This window comes from Meleagris gallopavo, chromosome 6, assembly GCF_000146605.3.
Source record: "Meleagris gallopavo isolate NT-WF06-2002-E0010 breed Aviagen turkey brand Nicholas breeding stock chromosome 6, Turkey_5.1, whole genome shotgun sequence".
NCBI classification, from domain to species: domain Eukaryota; kingdom Metazoa; phylum Chordata; class Aves; order Galliformes; family Phasianidae; genus Meleagris; species Meleagris gallopavo.
Genome location: NC_015016.2, coordinates 44,147,303 through 44,173,185, shown reverse-complemented (window position 1 = coordinate 44,173,185; position 25,883 = coordinate 44,147,303). Strand labels below are relative to the sequence as shown.

Sequence of the window (25,883 nt, the reverse complement as noted above, 5' to 3'; positions counted from 1 at the left end):
AGTGTCTGAAGGACAATTTCACTCAGTGCTTCTAAGACTAGAAATTTCAAAACTTTTTATCTCACCCAGCTACCTCCTGACGGGTCCTAAATGCAGTAATTCCTTCAGACTCCTCTTTCATCTACCTAAGGGAAGCAATGCAGGAAAGGTAGAGAACACTGCAGAATAGCAGAGATCCTGGTGATCATTCTCCCATCAGTGAAAAATATAAGACCTCCTTGGGCAGGCCAAAGCATGTGGAATTCTCACATCAGAGGAATGCCTGAATGATTTGGCTCCAGCACTACATTTAAGTATCTAAAACAGTAGAGCTCTGTCTGTCCTGCTCCTGTCACAATTCTGTTAAAATGAGAGAATGCTGCTCAACAAAAGCAGTGTCTGCTGAAAAAATACAGCATTTGCAATTCTGGTTATTCAATACAGATGGACACCTTCCGTACAAATCTCTTCCAGCAGTGCAGTTAGCAATTACTGTTGGAAAAACAGCTTCTTTAGATAATTAGATACTTAAAATTTGAAGTTGTTTATGTTTATATAAGCACAGAAATTATTGGTGGAATTATGCAAACAAATCTGTCATGGACCATGAGCTCCTGTCAGGCTGCTAATGAAAGTAGTAAGCTATAATCTTTCTTTATAATGTTCTGTAATGACCATCATAACAAACCAATTTTTTTTTCCTAGTGCTGCACATTACCCTTCCCCCACTTTTTTTTCCTTCTCAGTATCAGTTTACAGTGACATATGCTTTTGGAAGACAAAAAAGATGGAGGAGATTTGAACATAGCACTCTTCACTACATTGACACCAAAAAGTTTAAATTAAACAAAAAGTCAGTATTTCATTGTCAATTCGACTCTGTAGTTAAGCAAATTTATGGATTTTGTTAAGGTACATTTTGTCTTTACTTAAAATTTGCTTTGGAGATGCATGAAAGATGCATTTACCTCTTTTTTTCTTACTGGAAAGCTGTGAAGCCCACTAACAGTCTTTCATCAGAAATATTAATTGTCCTCTGTGACCAACACTTGCTGTTGACACAATATCCACGCACACTTGCTAAGAAGAGATTCTGCATCTGGACAGTGTTCAGACACATCCTTTCCTCACACAACATCTTCTTTTTGTCAAAGATACAACTGTACATAATGAATTGCTCTGCTTTTAGGACAAAGTATAGATCTCCTATGAAATCTGAGCATACCAGTGCTATCTGGACACTGAAACAAGTTATAAAGGAAACATCTGTTGATTCTCAAACATACCAAAAATCCTAAAACCACTATATTGACTGAAGGAACTACAGACCAGCCAGTTATGCTGAATATCATCTTATTTTCTCTGGATATATGACAGTGCAAACTTTTGGCTGAAAAAATATTTCAACCAAATGCTAAAAGCTTTAGCTTTAATTTCCTTAGTAGAAGATCTTCATTGCCAATGTAAAACACATGCCACATGTTTTAATCACACAACTGTGTGACAAACCAAGCTAACTGCCTTTCAGTTTTATAGTCCAAACAAAATCTAAACATGATTTTATCCATAAAATTTATGTAGTGCTCTGAAATTATCTGGAACATGTGAGACAGACACACAATAATGAATCAAAGTAGGAAAAAAAAAAATCACATAATTTGTTGCAGCTTGTTCATTGATGAACAGCAATAACAGTTATATATCCCAAAGTAATACTCATGTACTTATCCCTCTCATCTTTATGAAGCACTTAAAAGATGAAAAATCCTCTAAGTGCAGAGCACTTACTGTAATGAAAGTAAATACAGACACACGGACATAAGATAGGCTATTGCTGATTTCTTCTACCATGGTAAAACGCAAATCATTACTGACTTGTCATCAATATATCTCTATTTTTTATTCAACCACAGTAACTAGGATTTAATGCTTTCAAGACCACCAACATAAAGGTAACTGGCTGAAGAAGGAAACACTGATGATGTTAGAGGTGCAATTTATAGAGTACAGCTAGATGAGAATACAATAATATTATTTACTTCATGCTTTCACAGAACTGGGCATTGGGAAGTATTGAACATGCTGATATGCTAATAGCAAGATACGTGCACAGTCTGAAAAAAAGAAGCATACTGCTTTTGAGAACAGTCCTCTGAACAAAATCCACCTAACATGCTCTGTGCATGCCCTGGTGTGGCATCCTGTCTTGACTCAGACAATATATGGAATCACTGCACAATGCACAGAACTGGATAGTAGAATAGTGCAGAAGATGCACAATGAAGAAGAGTTATGATGGCACGTATCCATCTGCTCATGCAATATGCTACCAAAACATCAAATACTACATTTTTGACTGTGTCCTGAATAGAAACAAATGTGAAAGTAAAAATCTTCATGGGCAACATGCTTCTGCTAGGAATTGTGTCACTTCTCATGCAAGCCTTAAAAAAAAAAAAAAAAAAAGTAAATAAGAAGTTCTCATCCTTCTCTCCAAATAATTGATTGCTGTCAGAGCTCTAATCTAATATTAGGTGAGCTCATCTTTTTTTCTGCCTTGGAGCCATTTTAACTTAATATTGCTCTCCTTCCAGAACCATGAGAGAATACAGACACCCTTAGCCACTACAGATGCTGCACTGATATTTTACTTCATCTGCTTGCTATAAAAGTCATCAATATCGCTCTGCTCTTGAAAAGACCTTTTCTAAGAAAAATGAAAACAAATTGCTGGCATTAGATCAAACTTTGATCTCTGAGGCCCAAAGTGGGAAAACCAAAATCCAAGCTCCCAACTGGTGCTTTGAAAGCTTCCAAAAGCCCCTTCAAGAAGGCAAACTTTATATTTAATAAAGCATTTTTCCAGACTGATAATGCCATGTGAGCAGTCAATAAGCCCAGGCAGCCAGCCTGGCTTTGGGAGGGCCTACCTGCACTTCAGCCATGAGCAACGTGAGCTCCTCATAGAAATCATTCCTAAAATCAGCTTTTTGCTTGCCTCTTTCCCAGCTGTTCCCCCTTCCCATCATCAATACCCTCTACCTGTGCTCTGTTTCACCAACTCTGTTCTCTGTTACATCTCCCTTTTGCCATCCCTAGTCACCTCCAGCACAAGCACGACCTGCTCCCCGCTGTTCCGGAGCACAGTACGGAAATGGTGGTCTGAAATACTCAGTCTGCAGTTGCTATTTTCCAATCAAGTACACATTTCTAGGAAGGTTTAGAAGTGTTTTTCTTTCTTATGTTTTCCTAGCGTGGTTTCTGAAGGAAAAATTTGTGTGATTACCTTCCTCAAATAACCCCCAGAGTAACTTTGCTCAGTGTCTACTTTCTATCAGGTTTGACAGATGGAAGCTGAGAGGACATGATGTTTCTTTTGAAGGCACATAAAAGTCAGTGGCTTGAAGGAGAAACATGCCACAAATACACAGCAGAAGCTACCAGTTATCTGCAGTATGCAAGTGTCCATCCCTGGACACCCGACCACTGAAATTTCAGTGATCACTTCATATCCTTTCAGTGATCAACTATGACCATGAATGTCACCACCATTTAACAGACCTAATGTGCTCCTGACACTCTCCAATTCCTGCCACAGAAGCAACTTTTAACATTACGAAGTTGGTAACACAATCTGTATTGGCTCAGCTAAAACTATGTCTGCAGATACTCAGTAACTTCCCAGATTCCAGTCAAAATTTCAAGTTATGTGTGTACAAACAGGAGAAAAGGGGAAGAAGAGATTTACAAAACTAAACAAAACACCAGAAACATAGGATGGAATTCACTTTGCTGTAGGCTGTTGTTCCTTTTCTTTGGAGACATGGAGCAGTACTGAGCCACAACAGCAACCATATCCTGATGGCACAAGGGGGATAACATCTCCATCCTGGTGCACATCCAAGCTGACCCAGCTCAGGAGCCTACCTTCATGAATTGATCCTTGCATCATATCTCAAGGAAAAGATATGTAGGAACCTTCAAGCTGCTTCCTGGAATGCCTGTCATATGCTCAGACAAGATGTATCTGAGCACAAAGGGATGAAGCAGCTTGAGGAATTTGTTCCCAGTCAAGTCTCAAGATTTGAGAATAGCTAAACGCTTGCAATTGCCACAGCAGGGAGTCTAAACCGTAGTCAAAATGTTTTCATTTTGAAACGAGATAAGAATAATGTTTCCAAGTGAGCAGGCAGCTGAAAGAGTGAATAGCAGGAAAAGACTGATGCGCCAGAGATTTTACAGTCTCCTTGATTCACATTTTCCAAACATCCACAGAAAATGATGCAGTCAACAGAAACAAAATTTGTATTTGCATCTCTGCACTGTCTGTACTCAAATGTAATGGCTACTGTGCTACAATATATCTTTAAAATTATGACAACCTCAAGATCAAAGAGCTGAATTGTCTCCAGAACATCACTTAAGCATTTCAGAAAATCTTCTTTGCCCTTCATTTACTATAAGCCCCACTATGCTACAGATGCAGCATTAAACTGATAAATATGCTTTCATAATAACATAGCAAAGCCAGATGTCTTTTAAGTTGATTTGTATTTGGGTTCAAAGATCCACTATATTGAGATAATAAATATGGTGCCAGACCGCCAGGCATGAGAAGCTACAAGAGACAGATGACCTTTGTGCAATATCTCACCTCCTTTCTCAGGAATGTAGAAATAGAAAGTTAGGAAAGCAGACACTGATAGCCACCACAATTACCATCCAAAACAACATCATTTTTATTAAAGCATAGAGCAGCTTTAAAAAAAAAAAGAGTAATCAGTTGCTTAGTTATAGCTGTGTTTGCTGTGTCTTTGTTTCCGTAAGCGCCTGAGAGAACATGAACAAAATTGCCAGCAGTCACATTACAAAGACAGGGTGACAGGCTGGATGACCCTGTAAGTCTTGTTCACATCTTGTGTCTGGGTTCTTGACTTGCATCTTAAAAGGCTTTCCTATCAATGCCTTTGCAGGAACCTGCTATGCCATTCAGAGGAGTTTCTGTCAAACTCAGGCAGAAAGACGAATGCTTTACCCTACCCGGCATGTCTGTAATTGCAAGCCCTACCAGGAAGCAGCACCACCTCCTTGGGGTTACTATTAGAGACATTACGTGAGTGAAGGTTTCCACTAAAGAAACAGACAACTGATGACTTAAACAAACACCTCCAAAGCCAGAAGAGCTGTTTATTCGTTTGAAATGCAAGGACTCTTCCACAGGCATAACCCCTGCCCTCCCCAGCATGCACCTACCCATCTCTGCCTATGTCTCTCTTACTCTGGTGTCATCAGGAGTAGCATGACACAGCAGGAAAAGAGACCGGTTCACTGTGAGACCTGCTACTCACTCTCTTACAGTGTAACGGCCCCCCTTCCAGCCGGACATTCCTGTAGAACTGCTCCCTCTGGCCCCAACCTCAAGGACCACCTCACTGCTTCCCAGGCCCAGGTACAGCAGAAGATGGTAGAGCACAACCAAGACAAACACAACCAAGCACCAACTTGGTCTGCGCTGCTACAGATCTTTGGCATGGGGCTGAAACATGTCATTTGACAAATGCTTTGTGGAGTTTGAATGATGAAAGGTAAAACCGTGCCTTGAAGATGTATTGTGATTGCTTGTGTTCTCCCTGTGCCCCTGTCATGTGGAACACCAAGGATATGGCACTGCATACAGGACAGCAGTGGTGGAGAATGCAATCTCCATTCTTCCATTGCTTGGTATCTCCAAGCAAAGAGTTTCTCAATTTTCAACATATTTTCAAAGAAAACAGCAACCAACTTTCTCCACTATTTTTCAATTCACAATTAAAACACAACCAATAAGTTTCATAAGCAAAAGGCGCTGTGAGTAGATGGAGAAATGAATAACAGATGTAAATACCTGCTTGCTGTGCAGTCTGTGGGATTTGTTGACTCCGCTGTGCATTGTACTGAACTGAGGCAATGGGTCTGTACTGCTGAGTTGTTGAGGTAGGGTACTGACCAGATGGGTAATAATACACTGGCATCTGCAGGGAGAGAGAAATAGAGACAACAGAACCTAACTATGTACTCTGAAACTCTTTAGTGTTTTAGATTTACAAAACAAAACAAAAAAAGGAAGAACAGCATGAGTTAAAGTAAATAGGTCAACAATAACTGATCAAGAGGAGAGATTTGCATCACATCTCTTCAAGCACTGCTGGTTGCTTTCAGCTCTGCTAGGAAAAGGGCTGCTACACAGTTTGCTCTCCGGTGCTTTAAGAAATAGATGGAAAAAAGTGGCAGTGAGAGGAGACAAAAATACATGATGCATATGCAAAAAACTACACACAACCTTAAGAAATCGCTGTGAAACATCAAATGCTGCAGAAAAATGAATGCAAGTGACACCATTCATATCAACATAATACACAGAGAGAGCATATTAAACCACAAAGTGAATGCTGGAGGACATGGACAGTTTGAAGCAAAACTGGAGTAAAAAAATATATAGGTGAGATAGCAGGAAAGATAGAATGCATACTCCTGTGATACTTGTACAAAGCTATTATTAAATTCCTACTTTTATTAGCTACATCCTTATGTCAACATTTCCCTTTTAAGCTTCTTTCATAGTTGGTGTGCAAAAACAGTCATAGTGGTTTTCTTGCCGGAGCAAAGGGTAGGCATCAATCCAGCAAGTTCTGCTAAGGGGGCTTCTTTTTTCTATTGTTACTACAGAACAACATGTACAACTTCACCTCATCATGTAGCTGAACATGAAGGCTGAGGGTGACTGGAGCTAAAGATTTTTCCTGTACTAGCTATATCGCCATTACTGAGGCATCTGAGCTAAACAGTTTTCAACTGACCCCTGGCAAGTTCAAAGCACTCAAAATTTTTCATTTTCAGCTGCAGTTGATTCTGCAGGTACCAAAGTTCAAGAGCTTATGGTACCAAACTGCAGAGGGAAGCAGGCTTCAGTGATGCTTCCCTCATGACTTCCACCACATCTATCAGCATTTCTTTATAAATCATGCAGTATTTATCCTACTCAGACACTTCTGCAAAATCATACAAAATGCCTTTGGTTTTTTTCTTGCACATCTTAGGACTACTTTTGCCATTTTTATTTCCATGGAGGGAATGGCTCTGGAGGAGTTGAACAATTGATTATCCACAAAATTTGAAATTCAAATTGTTCAAGTTGAACTATTTAATTATCCATTAAAAAAATATTAGTGAAGTTAAGGTAAGTGCATAATTTTGTATACAGAAAGGACATCTGAAAGCTGAGAAGAGGATATGGATGGCTAATTGGGCAAGCAAACACTAATCAACAACTGCAGTGGAAAAAGTATTGAGATAAACACAACTGGACTAGATGATGTTGCTGAAGTGAAACCCACATACAGACTGATAATTAATATCACCTGTCAATCAAGAAGTTGAATTCCCATTTGTTTTTCAAGAATTACTTTTTTTCTCTTACATCAATGGAAATCACAGAGCTTTTTTGCTTTTGTTTTTCTCCTCTATATGATATCAGCTAGATTCAAACACATACGAAGAAGACACAAATGTTTTGATTGGAAAATGTTGTGAACTATCCTCCTTCCAGACAACACAGGTGACAACTAATGGCTACAGCTGTTGAGTCATTTGTTTTCTTGGAGAGTAAAGTAACAAAAGCAAAACTTGTGAAAAAGGCAAAAAGTACAATTAAATTGTTTCTCTGCAAAGAAAAGCCATAGGGTATCAGGAAAGTAGACCCAGACATTTAGGGTACCTCAAAACAGTGTAAGTAAGGGATTGGGCCATTTTATCACACTAAACTCATCATGTGGAAACTGGATAGCTCTCAGCGAGACACAGAAATAGCAGAGTTAAACAAGGTGAGAGGACTCAAGCTTAGTAAAGTCACTGAAAATAGTTGATCCTGCCTTGAAACAGAGGAACAGATCTCAATTTTTAAATAACTATTATTTTTATTACACTGTGCTACACATTAAAGGATATTAAACCTCTCTGGAAATACTCCCACTCGTCTTGACTGCAGCTTTCAAAGGATTTAAATTTATTTGATTTACCTTAAGCTTCCTAATTTTCCTTGTGCAGACATACCTCTAGATATTTGAAAACACGAGTGTGTATGAATTGTCTCTCATGGAAAGAGACTGTAGGTACAAGCTTTGAAATGCAGCCTAAACAGTATAAGTTTTGAAGTGAGCTTTATAGTTGAACATCTACAGAATCTGTACTTACACTGAAACTCTGAGTGTATTTGGAATTATTATTTTTTAACCACACATTAACCTTTCAGAATTAGTGAAAGAGTTTTCTCTCATCTTCTCAGTTCACTGGGATCTAAAACATTTGTTATATACTCCATTTAGAAGCTTTTCAGAGTGTAATCTATCACCCTGAAAGACGTTAGTGGTAGGAGTACTGGGTAAAAAATCATTTAATTTATAAAGATTGATGGATGAATTTGCTAGTAATCACACACAAGCTGAAAAGAAGAGACCAGGCCTTAAAAGAATGGCTTGGTGTAAAATATAAACATGAATATAATAGGTCTTCAGTGACTGAGGAGTCTGGAAGGATCCATTTTCATTTATCTTGAGTACATCAATACCTCAGCAGTTGAGACAAGTTATTTGTTCTTTTAGATATTACATTAGTGAACAGTGAAATTAGAGGAGCTGGAAGTAAATACTGCTTACACTGTCTACTCAGACCCTTCTGAATTTTTCAGTTTTTCATTACATCAGCATTACTACTAACATTGCTCATGTTCTCTCCAAATAAACATGTTACCTTTCTGTTGAAGCCTACTGAAAAGTCAACTTATTTTTGAATTACTTTCCCATGTGAATACAGTCTAAACCAGAACCTTTAGCAAGCATAATGTATTTTAGCAAGTATAGCATATATCATTTACAGAACTGAAAAGTTCTGACAAGTAGATCAATTCAGCTATATGGTTATCCTAAAAAAAGCTCACACATCTGAGACCATAATCTAAGAAGATGCTGTCTTTTCTAGCCAATAGATTTTACTCCATTGTCTTAATTGTTGATGTAGAAAAAAATCCCCTCTCTGTAATAATTACCCTTAAAATATTTGACAAGTGATCATTTCCATTGGAGACATTCTCAAGGTGAATCTCCTCTTTATTTGGATGCTGACCATTCATACATGTCTGCGTTTAGTCTTTTTTATTTAACTTAATCTGCAACAGGAGCAGGCACATTGCTTCCAAGACACCCATAGCCATGAACCACCATCATTTTTTCTCCTTTCATTATGCTATGTCTCTACATGATGGGCAATGACTCAACACAGCACTGGCTTTCTGCTTTGTTCCATCCACCTACAGTTCAAAAGCCCTTTGTTAGCCTAGGTCTCTCAGACTATTCTCTAACAGCTTCCTTTAAATTATTAGGTACATTGTTTATTTTCTTGTTGTAGGTATACAATTCCACACTTCTTTTGGACTGATTTTTACTTTCCTAGCTTATCTCCCTGCTGACTCACAGCATGATTCTGCCAACTCATAAGCATTGCTGATATTCAATTAGGTTTGAATTAACACCTTCACCCGGATGATTAGTGATGCTGACACTATTGCTAATGGCAGCTACGATTACCTAAAATTGGAGAAAAGACAACAGAAACCACAATAATGTCTTGAAGCATGGAGGAACATTTATTTCCAGTATAGTTACTGACTGGACTACATCTTTCATTAAGCATTTCTCTCTTCCCTCCATTCTCCATAACAAGTGCAAGAATAGTAACAGAAAATAATGGCCCGTGTGCAACACCTGCAGGCACTTCCACCAATACGATTTATCAGATCATTAAGACCCACCCACATGTAGGAATTCTGCCTTCAGATTAACTCCCGACCTTTTTTTATGTCTCTCACTGGAGCCATGCTATGAATAAAGATTTTGCCTCATGGCAGCTGCAGAGTCTCTAGGAGGTGGGATTCTGAAAAGAGCCAGCTCAAATTAATGATGACAAAATTCATTCAGGTGAAAAATCCTTCAACCTGTATTATTTCTCCCAGCCTCTCCAAGAATTCCTACTATCTCACTTTTGGATATCACTTTGCCAGTACAACTTTCCCAAAGAGCTACAGGTGGAAGTAACTTAAATGAGTGCATGCCTTGTCATTATCACAGTATTTACAGTTTTCCCCATCTCTTCATTTGCAGAGGCAGAAACAAGAAGAAGCAAATGTTGAGCAATGACAACTACCAATGACAGAACGCTTCCAAAAAGTAATGTGGGCCCTTATTGGCAGCGCTCGAGCCCCTAAGTGCTACAGAAGATTCATCAGACAGAGAAGAAAATTGAGAAAGTGAAGATGATTGCTATTTGTGATACAGAAAGCAAATAGGAATTTACTGCTAAAAGTCTCTTTCAGCAAACACAGACTAAGGGTTTTTTTGCCAGCTGGCTGAACAAAGACAGATTGCTATTTTCAGGTTATTAAATCATGACTTGGCTGTTAAACTGAAGAACAGCTGTAAAGAAAGATGCAGCATAATATGTATAAGGGGTCCTCTCATCACTTCTTAGGCAAGCTCTTCTGAACTCAAGTCTGCTTCTGTTTTGATACAGAATCTCAGAGCGCGGTTGTACAGCCATATTTTCTTGAACTTTGATACAAAAGCTAATAATAAAAAACAGTACCTTTGGGTTTGTACGCTTGGAGAGCTTTTGCTTCTCCTTTCAGCCCACAAAGGAAATGCTCATACTCACAGTACTTCTACCCAAATTTTTGTTGCTCCCATTTTCCGACAGCACAGAGGGCTCCACAGCCAATCTACTAGAACCTCATAAGCAATGCGTTTATGGGAACTAATTAGCCATTAGAATCAAGCCTCCTTTTTACTGGTATAAATCCAAAAGAAACATTCAAGATATAAAAGTGCTTTTACATTGATTACTTTGCATTGATTAATGCATCACAATGTTTGCATGCATTACTACCCCTTTTACTCTTTTTGGTTTTAAGCCTCTCTCAGACTACCTGACTTGGCATCTGAAACCAGCCTAGTGTTGCATCTAAGTCCAGAAGAGTAATAAGAGATTCATACTGGGAATAAGTCAGTGCCGCAGTCAAGTTGTGTTGTAACTGGGGAAGGGCAGCATGGCAAACTGAACTGGTAAGGCTGTTAAGGGAACTTGCAATGGAGAAACTATTTCCCAAGGTTTTGCTTAGCTTTCTGTAAGAGACAGCCCCCATTTGCCCTATGCATGCTAAGAGTAGCCCACAAACCACCATGCCCTATTCTACATCAGGATTTCCCATCTGTCTATTCTGATGCAAAAAAGCTGCTGCCCTGCCTCCCTCCCCAGCAGACCGAGACCACTGTACTTTCACAATACACAGGCATGGGCAGTAGGGCCTGACCTCCACAAGCCCTCTTCCACAGGTATCTGAAAAAGATGGACTTTTTGGAACAGTGACAATTTGGAGATGAATGGCATGCATATGCAACAGACACAGAGGAAGCTGTCAGCTCTGAGTTTCACACACTTATACCCCTTCCTGGGGATGAATAATTCCTAAAGGAAGCAATGAAAGTTGCTGCAAACTCAGAAGATATTTCTTTTGCCTTCAGTAACGCTCTAATGTATTATGATGCAGGAGCAAAGTCCCAGTATGCACCACATTTGGGGTATGGACACAGCACCCAATAGACACACGGTTAGCACAGTATTGGTCCTACACCAGCCTACAGATAAAAAGGCACCTCCTCCTTACATCTCCTTTCAGAGAGTTTCTGCCTCATCACTAACAATAGAATAAGTATTAATAATGAGAGAACACAGCTTCACAAAGAGACATTAAACTGGTCTGGGTGAAAATCCTGCACTCAGTTACCCATCAGCAGGGTGAGGTCTCACCACTCAGACCTCAGATGAACAATGCATGACAGTGTTCAGCAAGTGGCTGTGAAGTAAGCTCAGAAAAATATAAACATTGATAAGATCCCCCGTCAGTCTTTTCTTTGTAATAAACAGTCTCAGATCTCAGACTTTCCTCGTGAGGGAAGTGCTCCAGACCTCTGACCGTTTTTGTAGCCCTCCGCTGGACTCGATCTAGAAGTTCCCTGTTGTTCTTGGACTGAGGAGCCCAGAACTGGACACAGTATTCCAGGTGTGGCCTCACCAGGGTAAAGAGAGTAGAGAGGGAGAAGAATCTCCCTCGAACTGCTGCCCACATTCTTTTTAATGAATCCAGGATACCATTGGCTTTCTTGGCCACAAGGGCACACTGCTGACTCATGGTCACACTCTGTTGTCCATCAGGACTCCTAGGTCCTTCTCCACAGAGCTCCCTTCCAGCAGGTCAGCCCTAACCTGTACTCATCCATGCAGTACATACCTTCCCAGGTACAGGACTCTACATTTGCCCTCGTTGAACCTCATCAGGTTCCACTCTGCCCAACTCTCCAGCCTGCTCAAGTCTCACTGAATGGCAGCACAGCCTTCTGGTGTGTCAGCCATTCCTCTCAGCTTCATATCATCAGCAAATTTACAGAGGGTGGACTTTACCCCTTCATCCAGGCTGTGGATGAAGGTGTTGAACAAGACCAGACCCAGTACCAAACCCTGAGGAACACCACTAGCTACAGGCCTCCAACCACACTCTGCACCACTGATCATAACCCTCTGAGCTCTGCCAGTCAGCCAGTTTTCAATCCACCTCGCTTTCCACTCATCTATCCCGTGCTGCCTAAGCTTATCTATGAGGATGTTATGGGAGACAGTTAAAAAGCCTTGCTGACATCAAGGTAGACAACATCCACAGGGGGCTACCAGATCAGTCAAGCATGATTTTCCTTTGGTGAATCCACGTTGCTACTCTTGATAACCTTTTTTTTCTTCCACTTGCTTGGAGATGACATCCAGAATAAGGTGTTCCATGTATGCCATGAGTGCCGTAGAAGCAATCGAGAAATGTGGGTTACCAGAAGTGTTGTGAAGCTTGGTTAAAGGATGCTTGAAAGCACTGAAGACATCAAGAGTTAGATGTGAGGAAAGACTGCTGGACAACCCCTGCTTATTCACCTATCAAAACAGCCTGGACCGGGCGAGGAACGCATTAGGGGATTCTGCTTTTCAGATCATCTTTTCACCTCAAGATTTAGAAAAAAATTCTACATTTGACAAACACTGAAATCCTTTCCTAGCAGTCTTTTCCAATTAAAAAAAAAAAAAAAGTCAGTTTTAAATTTGAGCTCCTAAATATTATTTTTCATAGGCCTTTTCTCAGAAAAATGGGTGTAGAGCTTATAACAACAGATACAAGGGATGTCACAGTCCTCTGTGGGATGTGAGCATCAGTATTTCTTCTTTTTATTAATTAGTGAGGCACTAGATCTTTAGCCCACTTAAAGAACTAAAAAAGCACAAATTCTTCAGAAAGATGGCAACATGGAATTGTGGTAACAAAGACAATTACAGATTTTTGCTAGGAAGTTAAAAGCAAAGAAGCACTAGAATTTTTAAATTCCTTTGCACTAAATAAATAATGAGTTTTTTAACTTCATTTTTTGAATACTTTCTTCAAAAACAGAAAAAAACAGGAGACATAGTATTAACAATTTGATTTAAACTCTACTTTAAAATTGTATCTATAATTGGATAAGAAATTTGGCTTTTTCAAGTGTATGCTTTGATAATAGGCCAGAAAGTCATCTGTGCATTTTACTTCTTGACAGTAATCACTTTCAATATTCTGTAAAGGTACCCAGGAGACAAGTAGAGATGTTTGGCAGTGAACAGAAAAACATTATCAGTCTTCAAGAAGACAGTAAAAATTACTGATCTGTGACATCTCACATGTTCAAGTCAATTAAATATGATTAACGACTACCTGGGCTGGTGTGTATGGTGCTCCTGATATATACAAAGAAAAAGGACTGTGGATATTTACTTACCCTCCTCCTCCATATTCATCTGCAGATGTGTCCTGTAGTTCAAATACACATTCAGAAAATGGTTTGGGGATAAGGAAGGAATTGCTGAAACCCCAGAACCGATAGAGGCTTTGCAAGTTTCCTGCTGCCTGCAAATCTGCTAAACCTTTACCAAGGCAGGAAAAAAGTCACAATAATATTTTGGAGAATATCCTGGAGAATATTTTTAACATTGTCTTTCAGATTTTACAATGAGCACCGTGCCACACTGGCAACAGAAAGAAGAGGAGGTTCTGCCTACCTGAGCAGGTGGTGGTGGCTGTTGCACAAAGCCCTGGGGTGGCGGTGGAGGCTGCAGCACTTGCTGGGACACTGGTGGACCTGAACCTGTAAAGCCTCCTGGGGGAAGCTGTTGAGTTGGGGAAGCCATGATGTAACCCGTCTGCTGGGCAGGCTGCTGTAGAATGGGTGACGGGTAGACAGGACCTGAAGGCGATTCGGGGTTGTCTCCAGATGACTGACGACTTAAGCTCATCTGGTTAAACTGGGTGGTCATGTCATCACGCTGCGGGGCAAAAGTCAGTAGAAAACGATGTAGACATGATGTCTGCAGTAGATGTTTAAGCAAATCAGCAAAACAAAATAGGTTCAAACAGAGCATGGGGGGAAAAGGAGTTGCTCAGCTCGAGTAAGTGCCAAACTTTGCAGAGATATCTAGAAAGAATGGAGGCAATTAAAACGAGAATGACTTTAAGTGCTTTGACAAAGGCTGCAAGTTGGTTGGCATGGCCTGACACAAAAGCCAATTATTTTGGCTTTTACCCTCCCCATGTCCTTTTTTTTTTTCCCCCAAATGTCAGTGAACTTTACAGTGTTCAGAAGATGACATTTTCAATAAAAAGGGCATGAAAGTAACTTTTTGATGAATACCTTTTCGCCAAACACAAAATTCCTCATCCAAAGACATGGTGGTAATTTCACCTGTTTTTCAAAATGATCCCAACAGGAATTCAGGTGCAGATCTTTTCCTTTTTGGACCGTTTTGATAATCCAAGGTTGCAAATATAGAGAAGGTAAAAAAGCTAAGCCTTTGGTTCTTATTTCAAAACTTCTAATGCAGCGTTGGAAAGAAACAAGTTCTATTTGACTGCAGAGGGGAAAAAAAGTCTGTGGTAGGATGAACAAACCACGTTAAGTCAATGGCCCTAGGTCTTGTTACATGGTAATGATAGAAGGATTCTAGACAGTATCTGTTCAGTCTTGCAAAAAGATTCATTGAAAATCAGCTCTCAAGTTTATTCCATGAAGGTGAAAGAATTATAAATCTGGATCTCTACATCTTCATTTGTGCCCAGATTACAAGACTTTTAAATGTCCAAGATAAAAGTGTATTTTATATAGTAATACATTCCTAATAAAACTATCTCGTGTGCTAATATGCAGCTTTCTTATTCTCCCCCCTCAGGGATGGGCGATAAGCAATGCAAAAATCATTTATATTTAAAACATCAATTTCGTTTTATAAATGGACTGTCTTTCATTATATTGACATTCCTGTGGTGTTTACTCTCCAAAGCCATCCTGCACAATGTATTTACCTGCAGGAAACTTCAGAATAGAAAAACATGGCTTTTTGTGGTGAACACAGCAACAAGCACTTGCTCCACAGACTCACCCTTCTGCTCTGCAAAAGGATAATATGGGCAATCATTTTAAACACTCCTGTCCAGAGCTTCATGAGGCATAAGAAAGATTGCTATTACCTTTAGTGACACACTCCATTCATATTCAGACACATAAGTGGTCTATCTGAAGTCATTTCTTTAAAAAGGTAAGATATTTGTTACCTGGATGGCAAATGACTATAAGCAAATTCAATGAGAAACTTGATTGCGCCTGGAATGTCTTTGGATTTGCACAACAATTTGTACATACAATGTACATTAAATAGACACATTTTGTATTTGATAAAACTAACAGTTTCATAAAGAAGGGGAAGTTTCCCTATTAAGATGGTCTAACTTGGCTTTTTATGTTTTAGTGATTAGCACGAGAACTATCTGAGATGCATGGGAGATACTTTTCAAGGAAATTATCACTGAGATATCCAAATTCTGTTCAGCACCAGACATGTTTTCTCATCCTTTAAGTGGTGCTGTTCACCTTCCAGGCATTAGGAATGCTATTCTAGCTGCAAGGATCCATTCAGCTTTGTTTCCATCTTTTACTATAACTAGGTGACATCTCCACCTTGAGAAAAATCGGTCATAAACAAGATTACCAGGGAAAATAACAAGGAAGAAAAAAAAAGATCTTGCAGTGCCTCTTAAAATGTCAGCTTTATTTTACTACAGTATAATCTTAGCGCTGTAAGCACCAAACCAGATTCAGACTCCAGAAGTGCACTCTGTTTATTTTTATTATACATGGGCCATTAGTGTTTAGCAGTGATGCACGATAGTATCACACCTTTGGCAGATGGCTCACCAATACTCTGTTTTTTAAGTGCTCTGGTATGATCAGGGAATAAATCTAGGCAGCAGATTTAATATACTGATAAAACAAAATTAAAGGATTTCCTAGAGCTTTCTTCTCCAGCTGCAGGCAGAGAAAAGGGATAATATCCAAATCTCAAATACCCGTTTCCTTCAGGCTCCTACTAACTAGGTAGATAGCCCTGCTCCAAACTTCACTGGCCAGGTTGGATAGCAAAAACCAGTGGGGACATTCTTACAAAATGCTTGTCAGTGCCCAAAAACGTTAAGGCCTAGAGGGATTTAGTTGGAGCTGCCCTGGGAGAAGCCCTTGCAGTCCTCCCCAGATGCTGTCGAGCATGCTCATGCTCACCCACCCGACTTCAAGGAAAGAAAATACAAAAGTCTTTAGTACCACAGAAAACTGCTGCGTTGGAGAGACTGGCAGGAGGTGCTGGGGAGGATAAGAAACTGCTGGATATTGGACTGACTGAGAAGATGGCTGCATTGCCTGAACAGGCTGCAAAATAAACACAGTGAAAGACAATAAATACAACCCACTTAGAAAAAGAGATAACAACAACAACAAACTCTGTTTCTGAGAACAAAGGTCTCAAACACAGCTCTGAAAATGCAGGTGACTCATCGCCAGAAGAGAACAAGAGGTCAGGTACTCTGATTTTAGTCCTCATTTTATCTTTCCACAAACAATTCTTTAGTACAGACTTTTCTCCTTATTTTCTTATATTTGGTGGCTGCTAGATGAAGTAAAGCCATAGCTACACCTTCTCATGACTGATGTGAAGCAAAGCCAAATTATAATTTTACATTTAATTTACAGAGATAAAATGGAAGAGCGGCACAGTGTAAGTTTACATTTGGATTTTGCTGATAATGACTGATTTAACTCAGTGTGTCACAGGCAAAGGAATAATGATTGTAAAGCTGCTCTGGCAGAACATAATAGCTAGAAAAAATTAGCAAAAAACAGGCTGCAAATTAATGACAGAGACAGGTCTGTCAGCTCAGAGCAGATGTTTACTTAAGTGAAAAAACAATTTTCTACAGCACTGTTGTTGCCCTGGAACAGCTTTACCTATTTCTTTTATTTTAATCTCTCGTTAAACTTGACTCTTACAGAGGTTTGGAACCACCACCTTCTTCTATAACTGCTGAGACCAAATGAAGAAATGAGAGCCACAAACATCAGTGCAAACACAGTAACATCAAAGCAACTGCAGTGATTTTAAACGTCTCTCAGGATAACCTGGGATGAAACTGTGCCCAGTTATAACAACACAAAAAAGCACAGCGGATCTTGGCTGCTCTTAGAGCAAGTAGGATATCGGATCCTTGCTGGAGTAATTCCCTTTGTCTGCCCTGTCTGTCCACCCTGAGTGAACAGATACGCGGAGTACAGTTTGGACCAGACCCAAGGTCTGCTGCCTGTGCTTACCCATCGCTGGCCATGTGCCATGGCCATCCAGGGCCCAGGGAGAAGAAGCACCATGGCACTAAGCCTAAACTCCTCTGCTATTTCCCTCTACTGCTGCAGCTCCAGAGCTTCTAGCTCAGAATGGGGTCATGGGCAGAGTATGGGGCAAGGGCAGAAGACAACAGGGGGTCTCTCTGAGGGCTAGGGCTGCGAGAGAGCTACCTACACAACAGGCCTGATGTAACTTGAATGGGAGAGTCAGCAGGGCCCCAAGCTGTACTTGAATTTTTGAACTCAACCCCACTGCTGTGGAAAGGGACAGGAAAAAGTCCAAAGCTGTTCACACAGCATCAGGATAAATTTGTGCGTGAAGGGCCAGAGCCATGGAGAAAGCACAGGGCCCTTGAAGATCCACCAAGTAGTCATGTTTTCTAAGTTTGCAGTTCAAATTCTCCACCTTCTCCTCCCACACTGTCATTCTGGTTGGGTTCCAGTTCTGCCCTCAGCGTGGCAGACTATACCTCAGGAATGGTGGTGATGAAAACCTCCGAGCCTATTTGGTCTGTGTAAATGTTCTGCATACAGTGTACCTACGTTGCATGCCTCAACTCTCATACCAAAGGAGGAGAAATCCATAATGAGAATAGTAATCTAAAATTCTTTTACACAGTCTATTAGCATTAGGGATCAAACTTGCTAAGTGTAGCTGTTAGTACAGTATAAGCCTACATGTGGATAAAAATAGAGGAAATGTGGAGAGTAATTAAACACTAGGAAGGAGAAATCATTAATATACATTCACCTTTATTTTCAAAGCCATGGAAAGGTGGCTGGTAAAGAGTGAATATAGATCTGTGCTCCCACGCCTCTGCTCTCAGCAATTTGTACTGAACTACAGATTACACTAGTCTGAAAATGAATGCTTCAGCTTCTATTTGCACGGCAATTTTTCCAAAAGAAATTTAAAGGCTATATAGACATACATCAACTAGCTTAACAGTCCTTTTCAAATTGAAACCATCCTTTAGATGGAATTTGAAAGGGAACTTTCTTTTTCCAGCTGGTTCATCCACATTGGATGTTTTCTTCAAAAGAAAAGAACAGAAAGCATCTTGTCTAGTTGCAGCCTTCCCTCCCTTAATCCTTTGGTTATCCTCCATATCCGTGAGAGCTTTGTTTCTTTGTCCAATGGCCAGCACACCTACCTGTGTAACAAGGTGACTTGCCATTTGCTGCTGAGGCTGTTGAACCTGCTGAGGCTGCTGGGATGAAGGCTGTTGCTGAGACTGTCCCACCATCTGGCTCCTCATTGTCGGCTGGCTGCTGGGAGGATTGTATATTGCCGGTGTCCCATCAGGATTTATAAAGGGTTGACCTGAAACAAAACACACTTCCTTTGCTGAACATTTAAAAAAAAATGACTGTTTTCTGTATGAAATCACACAAGCTTGCTCCAACTGATCGCTAATTGACCCGCTACAACAGCAAAGTGATTGTTTTTCTCATTACATTATCAGCCATCTATTTATTCGCAGGCAAGGCAGATAACCGGTATTTGTTTTGGCAGTACTAACCTGCAGGGAGTGAGTAAAAGGTTGCCATGACTATAAGATGATTCAGGTGCTTTGGTTACTGGAAATCATTCAGTGATGAATCAATTAGTACTAAGACTGAACTCTGGAACAAACACTGAAAGCAGAGGATATTCATGTACATTTTACGTCTGTACAATGGAGCTTAAATCATAGAATCCTAGAATGGCCTGGGTTGAAAAGGACCACAGTGATCATCTAATTTCAACCCCCCTGCTATGTGCAGGGTCGCCAACCAGCAGCCCAGGCTGCCCAGAGCCACATCCAGCCTGGCCTTGAATGCCTCCAGGGATGGGGCATCCACAGCCTCCTTGGGCAACCTGTTCCAGTGCCTCACCGCCCTCTGGGGGAAAAACTTCCTCCTAATATCTAACCTAAACCTCCCCTGTCTCAGTTTAAAACCATTCCCCCTTGTCCTATCACTATCCAGCCTCGTGGATGCAACTGTAAAATGTATGCAACAACTGTTGACACACCATACTTCCCAGACATACAAGAAAAAAAACCTTTGTTACTAATTTATTTACACACTGTAGTAACAGTGCTGTTCTTTAGAGAGTGGTGCCCTACTACAGGACACAGCCCGGCAGGTCCTCAGGGAGGAAACAGTTAATATATCTATGAAAATCTCTTATATAAAAAAAAATTCTAGCCCAATTTTTGCTAAAGGCAGAAGGCAGTTTGTACATAACAATGCATAAGGTGCTGAACTCTTTTTGCTTCAGATATTACAAAATGAAATATTAAAAAATTATCCTTGCCCAAGTCATTGCCTTACAAAAAAAAAAAAAGAAATGGTTTTCCTCTGTAGGCAGTATTTTTCTGTGACCTCAGTTCTCTTCAATCCTAACAGAAATTCACAAATCAAATTAATTACATATGTTTACTTAAGAAAAAATAAATTTTAGGCACAAAGTGATGACAATGAATACGTAGGAAAGTGAGGTAGGAATATCTGAGATAGAATAGGAGATCTGGAGGAATGTGGTTACTCTGAGTAAGTGAAATAAAGAGCTTGTGTTTTTTATGCCTCCCCTGGTACAGACAGTGCCTCTGCCTATTCCATCTATTCATCGCTCAGTGCTTTTTTGTTCCTTCCTCTTACTACTGTGATCACAATCACAGGAGAAGAGCCAGACGAAGAAACCTTGCCTTCCCTCCCCAAAGGACGAGCATTTTCTGGATTAAGTCATATTCACAGCGGGAAAATTAGGGAAAGATCAAAGAAAGTGGAAGGGAGGAATGGGTCAGTTGTGTGCGTTAGATGGTTTCTTGATAGCTGCTTTGAAGATCCTGGGTGAAAATGGCATGGAGAGAAACATTTGTGGCTTTTTTTCCTCCTTAACTTGGGAGTCTTGGGCTGCAGAAGTATGTTTATTGATGTGCAGCATATAACACTTAATCACGTCCAGCTGGTGTCTCTTCATAGGTTTGGAAGATTCGAGGCCCACCAAAGAAAAAGAGGTAGTGACAGGGGAAGTTTAGTTAAATGTGATCTTCTTATGAACAGACTGAATTTGCTGGCAAACAGCACAGCACAAAGCTGCAAAGAATAAACATGTCTAACAGAAATGCCACAGACTGCTGTCCAAAGGGAAAACCACTATGGAAGAGGCTTAGAGAGAAAATGAATCCAAAAAGCAGTAAGTGGGCTACTGGGAACTGGACTGGGTGAGCAGGGTAAGAGGCTCCTGAAGCATGTACCAAGCACTGAAATGAAGCCTTAAAGAAGGCTTCATTTATAGTGACTCAGAGTAGGAGGACGGGACCGAAAGAGAAAAGGTCTGAAAATGCTTATAAAGATATAAAAAAGACTTTTTAAGAAGAAATTTTGAAATAGGTAATGAAAAGGAGAGGTCAGATGCCAACATGGAAGACGTATGTAAGTGATGAACTGTGGCCTTAATAGAAGGGCAAAGATTGTGATGCCATCTGAAGGAGTAAGAATTAAATGTAAATGCTCTTAAATTGTGAAAGGGGTTAAGTCAGAGAACATGTCAAGAGGAATCCTTTAAAGGGTAAAGCAGACTGGTGAGGCAGGTGAAATGGAGAGTAAAAGAACACAGCTGCATAAACAGTCCCTACCCAAAGCTTCTCTATCTGGGGAAGGAGACGGCTGAACTGAAAAAGTTGAAAGAAGCTGTGAATATGTAGAAGCGTGAGTTGCCAACACCTGAGAAGGAGCTGAGCAGTGTAATGAGAGCAGGGAGGTGCTGACAGCATCTGTGGATGCCATCAGAGGCTTGCAGTCAGTGACTATGTAGTGTGAAAGGCAGCAAAGATCTTAAAGGGCACAGTGTTAGGATCAAAAGAGAGAAGACAGGAAGTAACCACTTTCTAAAAGGAGAATAAAGAACTAAAGAATGATGTTACACAGAAAAAGAATCTATTCATTACAGGAAACAAAGCTCCTTTTTCCTTTTCTTTAAACTGTCTTCTCTTCATCTATGTTTCTGACAGCATCCATCACTTTGATAGTCGAGCACAGCATCCAGCAATCTCTATGCCTCCTCCCTATGGAGCCTCTTTTGTAACGTTACTGTAATAAGATGCAAAGATTTTGAGTCCAAAGAGTGGAAAATTTGTAGCATGTGTTTTGCTGCATGTTAAAAACACAGCAGACACTACAGCACAGACTGGCTTCCAGCACAGGTAACAGTGTGAAGCTATACATATATTTCAGTCCTTGTAAGAATCTGCTCCTTCCATTTCCTTTAGTACGCATATATTTATTTACAGATAAGCTACAGAAATAAGACATGCAGACTGAAAAAAAAAAATTAGAATTACACATACATAAAAACCACTCACAATGTAAATATTAAACATACAACAGACATGGAACTTGGTTATGCCCCTGCAGACAATGAGGTGCACCAAAGAAAAGACCAGGCACTCTGATCTAGAGGCAGCACTGACAGGCATTGTCTGTGGCAGACACAGATTCCCTAGGTACCAAGGAAAAATATGAGCTTGCTGATGCAAACTGCTGAACTGCCAAAGCTGATGCAGGATATGTTTCTCTTAAACACCTCTGATGGCTTGCAAGTGTGGTGAGCTGCAACCTTTATCCTTGCTATAGCCAGGAACGGGTACAACTTCTGAGCTGTCTGTTTGACTGGAGGCAGCAGTGATTCTTTCCACTTGTTTCTGCACTAGCATTTGAATTATACATGGACTTCTGCCTAGGCCTGATGGGTTTTGTATGAAAGCACACCAAATACCTTTGTCTGTACTGTCCTAGAAATTCTGATGTTGCAGATAGTACTCTCAGCTTCCAGCACAATGGAAATAGTTAAGTCCCTAAACATGGGTTTTGTGTAATACCTACCTTCCATTCAGTTCTCTCCCGTAATTTGGCTTGTTCAGAAATGTCTAAAAACTCCATTTATACTGCCAAAATTCGGCTCTCATATAAAACATGTCATAACTTAGAAACAACTACACAAACATTAAAAGCTTTAGAAAAGTCAACGTATGCACAGGTTAATAAGTCAGCTCTGTCTGGAAAGAACTCAGCACATTTGAACTTAAACAAGAGCTCCTCCCTGATCACACATATGCTGATAGATACTGATTATCTCCAGATATTTCTATCTCTATATGCCCAAGTAAAGCTTGGTTTGATGTTTTTTCAGGAGTGTTTTTCTTAAGTTTTGCAACTTTCATTTTTTCTCGTTTCCATTCTAACTCAACACTATTACTAGTGGACTCACAGATCAGCTCTACACATTTGCACCCAAAGACTGGAAGGCAGAAGTGTAATATACATGAAGTACTGGTTGTAAGTAATAATCCCTAAAAAATGAAAAGCTTTTGAATGCTCCACTGAGGACTTAGAAAAAAACCTTTTGGAGTTCAACTCTGAGCCCCCTGTTTAATGGAAAAATTCAGTGCACTGTATGCTTTGTTATTTTAATCCCAGCATAACTCAGCTAAGGATGACAGCACAGCTAGTCACGGTCACTGAAACAGTGCAAATCACTGAAGAAGCATCACAGTCTCAACCTCCCTGAGCCTTTTTAATGCTGTCAGTATAATACTGTGGGGAGTAATAGCGTAACATCATCTTGACTTCATCTGGACCAAGGGGGGAACAAATTGCCTTAGACTTTCAGCAAGCACTCAAGTTCAAGCCGAGTGGCTTCTAAAATGCCTGGATGACAGAAAATGCCCAGTTAAAACTGCATTTCTAAGTACCTGAACAACACAGAATTGAGATTACAACTTTTTTCACAGAACTCCCTGTTTACATACAATTGCTAATCACGTAGCTCACGTAAGAAAACTAACTCAGCAGTGCTATTTAAATGCCTCTGAAATTCTTCTATTACTAAGTACAACCTCTAGAACTTTGAGCATCATATTGTACTTGCACCATATCTCAGCATGCTCGTTATGGAAGAGTATCTGTTTCTACTGAAGCTAATGGGCCCTCAGAGGATTCACAGCCAAGAAGTGCTAGGATTTCACAAGATGAATACCCTGCCCAAGACTGCATGAGCATTATGTTTTGCATTACTTCCCACCAGAAAACCTCTCTACAAACAAGAATTGTGCTGAGTTCCCAGGTGACACGAGTAACACTGAAACGCACATGGCAGGAACACACTGGACTGACCTGTGTGTGGGTTGAGCAGGATACTGCCAGGAGGTATCCCTGCAGCTTCAAGTGGAAGAATGATATAGCTGGTGTTGCTGGGAGCCACCTGGCCACTCATCCCGTTCTCAGGGTAGGACACGCTGCCCGAATTGCTGGCAGTCAACCCGGGGACAAGAGGTGCACTTTGGAGAGGCTGATGTATTCGTGACAGGGATCCTGAGGAGCCAGCACTGCTGGAAGACTCTGAGCCTAGAAGAGAGATGGAACCGCAGTTATGAGAGAGCCAGGCTCCCACCAGACATGTCGCATCCACAGGGACAAACATAAGCAGTAGTCCATGCCCAGCTGGCAGGAGTAGGGTTTAGTTTTCCCTCCCCATCGAGCTCAGTATTCAGATTAATTTCTACGATTCAGAACTTTCAAATTCAACCAGCTAAACCAAATGAAATAACAGGCATCTGTGACTGGGAGGAGGGGAGCTTCATTCTTTTAAAAACCATATGTAATTTTCAAACTTCAGAGATTTTACTTGCGTGTTGGTTTCCTTCTAAGACATCACACAAGCATCCTGTTATCTAACAAACACAGTGTCTTTCCAGATTGCCATGGATTGTTGTGTAAAAGCTGATGCAAACTTTTCTTCTCCAAACCCCATCTCCATATGGTAGCTAGGCAGCTACAACAGAAACAGTTCTCTTATACGAGCTGTGCACTACTTGCCATTGGCAGGACCCTTAATCTGCTTCTCCAACATCTAATCAAGAAAGTTGTAGTGACTGCAGAAGACTTTTTTTTTTTTTTACATTTCTGCAAATACACTCCAAAGTTGTATTAATGTACTTGTTATTTATATCTCTCTGTGCATATTGAGGCTGGAAACATACAGATTATCCCTGCAGGGACAGTTCTATTTATTTGATCATTCAATATCTTCACATTTCTACAACTGCGGAGATTTTCTTGGAGATCATCCTCAGCAAACTACAAGTGATGCTTGGCATCTTCCTGCCAAATGTAAATGCAGATACAGGAGTTCTATCTTCCTCCTGCAGGTCCTTTTCTGCATTTCTCTGGCCATTCTATGTGCATTTCTATGTGCTTATTTGAGTTCTCACTTGATTTCCTCCTCTATTCTGCCACCCATGGAATTCAGTGGGTGAGAAAGCTATTCGGAGATTCTGGACAAGATTCCATAGCCTGCCTCGAGCCTGTTATTATTTCTAAGCCTATAAGTACTATCAAACCTAAGTTCAAACTCTTCTTCCTCATTTAGTGCTATTGTGAAGAAGCACCCTTAGCATAAGGAAAGATTTCTGCTATGACGCTCGTTATTTTTCCCTCCTTTTCAGCTGTTTTATGTCCAAATCACAGATTGATCTTGATCTTTACCAGCATCTGAATGTTAAAAGCCAAAGGATTGTAACGAATTCAGATGTACTCGTCGAACTTAAGGCAGAAGCAGAACGATCTCTGAAGCTATCACCACGTGTTGGCTGAGACGAGAGCTAAAAATTGTATTCCTTAAAAGATCACAGACCTGCACTCCTACATCAGTAGATCAAGTTGGTGATTTTGAAAGAATGCAAACAAGGCGCAAAACCATTTTAGTTATTTTCTTAATATTTTCCAAAATATTCCAGAAATTATTACCTAACCACTTTTGCCACAATTTATCCTGTACCATAATAACCTATTTTAAATTTTCCCCTCATTACAACTTCTTATCGGTTTAAGTCTAGATATAGTAAGCCAAATAAATCCCAACGCTAATGTTTGGAAATTAACACCAATTAATCTTGTCTTTGTAGCTCTGATTAGCCGTTTTGACGGTTTCTAAATTTGGAATAAGAAATCACCACAGAATGAATTCAGTACCGTAACAAATGACCA

General features: G+C 40.2%; 1 protein-coding gene across 24 annotated transcripts in view; it reads right to left on the bottom strand.

Annotated features, from left to right (window-relative positions):
- ARPP21 (cAMP regulated phosphoprotein 21) overlaps positions 1-25,883 on the bottom strand; it is a 185,815-nt gene that overhangs the window by 29,981 nt on the left and 129,951 nt on the right. For 21 of the 24 annotated variants that reach the window (XM_010712996.3, XM_010712998.3, XM_019616627.2 and 18 more), the window contains 5 exons: positions 24,012-24,242; positions 19,004-19,173; positions 16,779-16,883; positions 14,191-14,454; positions 5,864-5,990 (listed from right to left, as the gene is read on the bottom strand). In XM_010712996.3, the coding sequence (XP_010711298.1) occupies positions 5,864-5,990; positions 14,191-14,454; positions 16,779-16,883; positions 19,004-19,173; positions 24,012-24,242 (897 nt within the window). The remainder of the gene's footprint in view (positions 1-5,863; positions 5,991-14,190; positions 14,455-16,778; positions 16,884-19,003; positions 19,174-24,011; positions 24,243-25,883) is intronic. The other 3 variants (XM_010713009.3, XM_019616628.2, XM_010713012.3) reach the window with 1 other exon arrangement.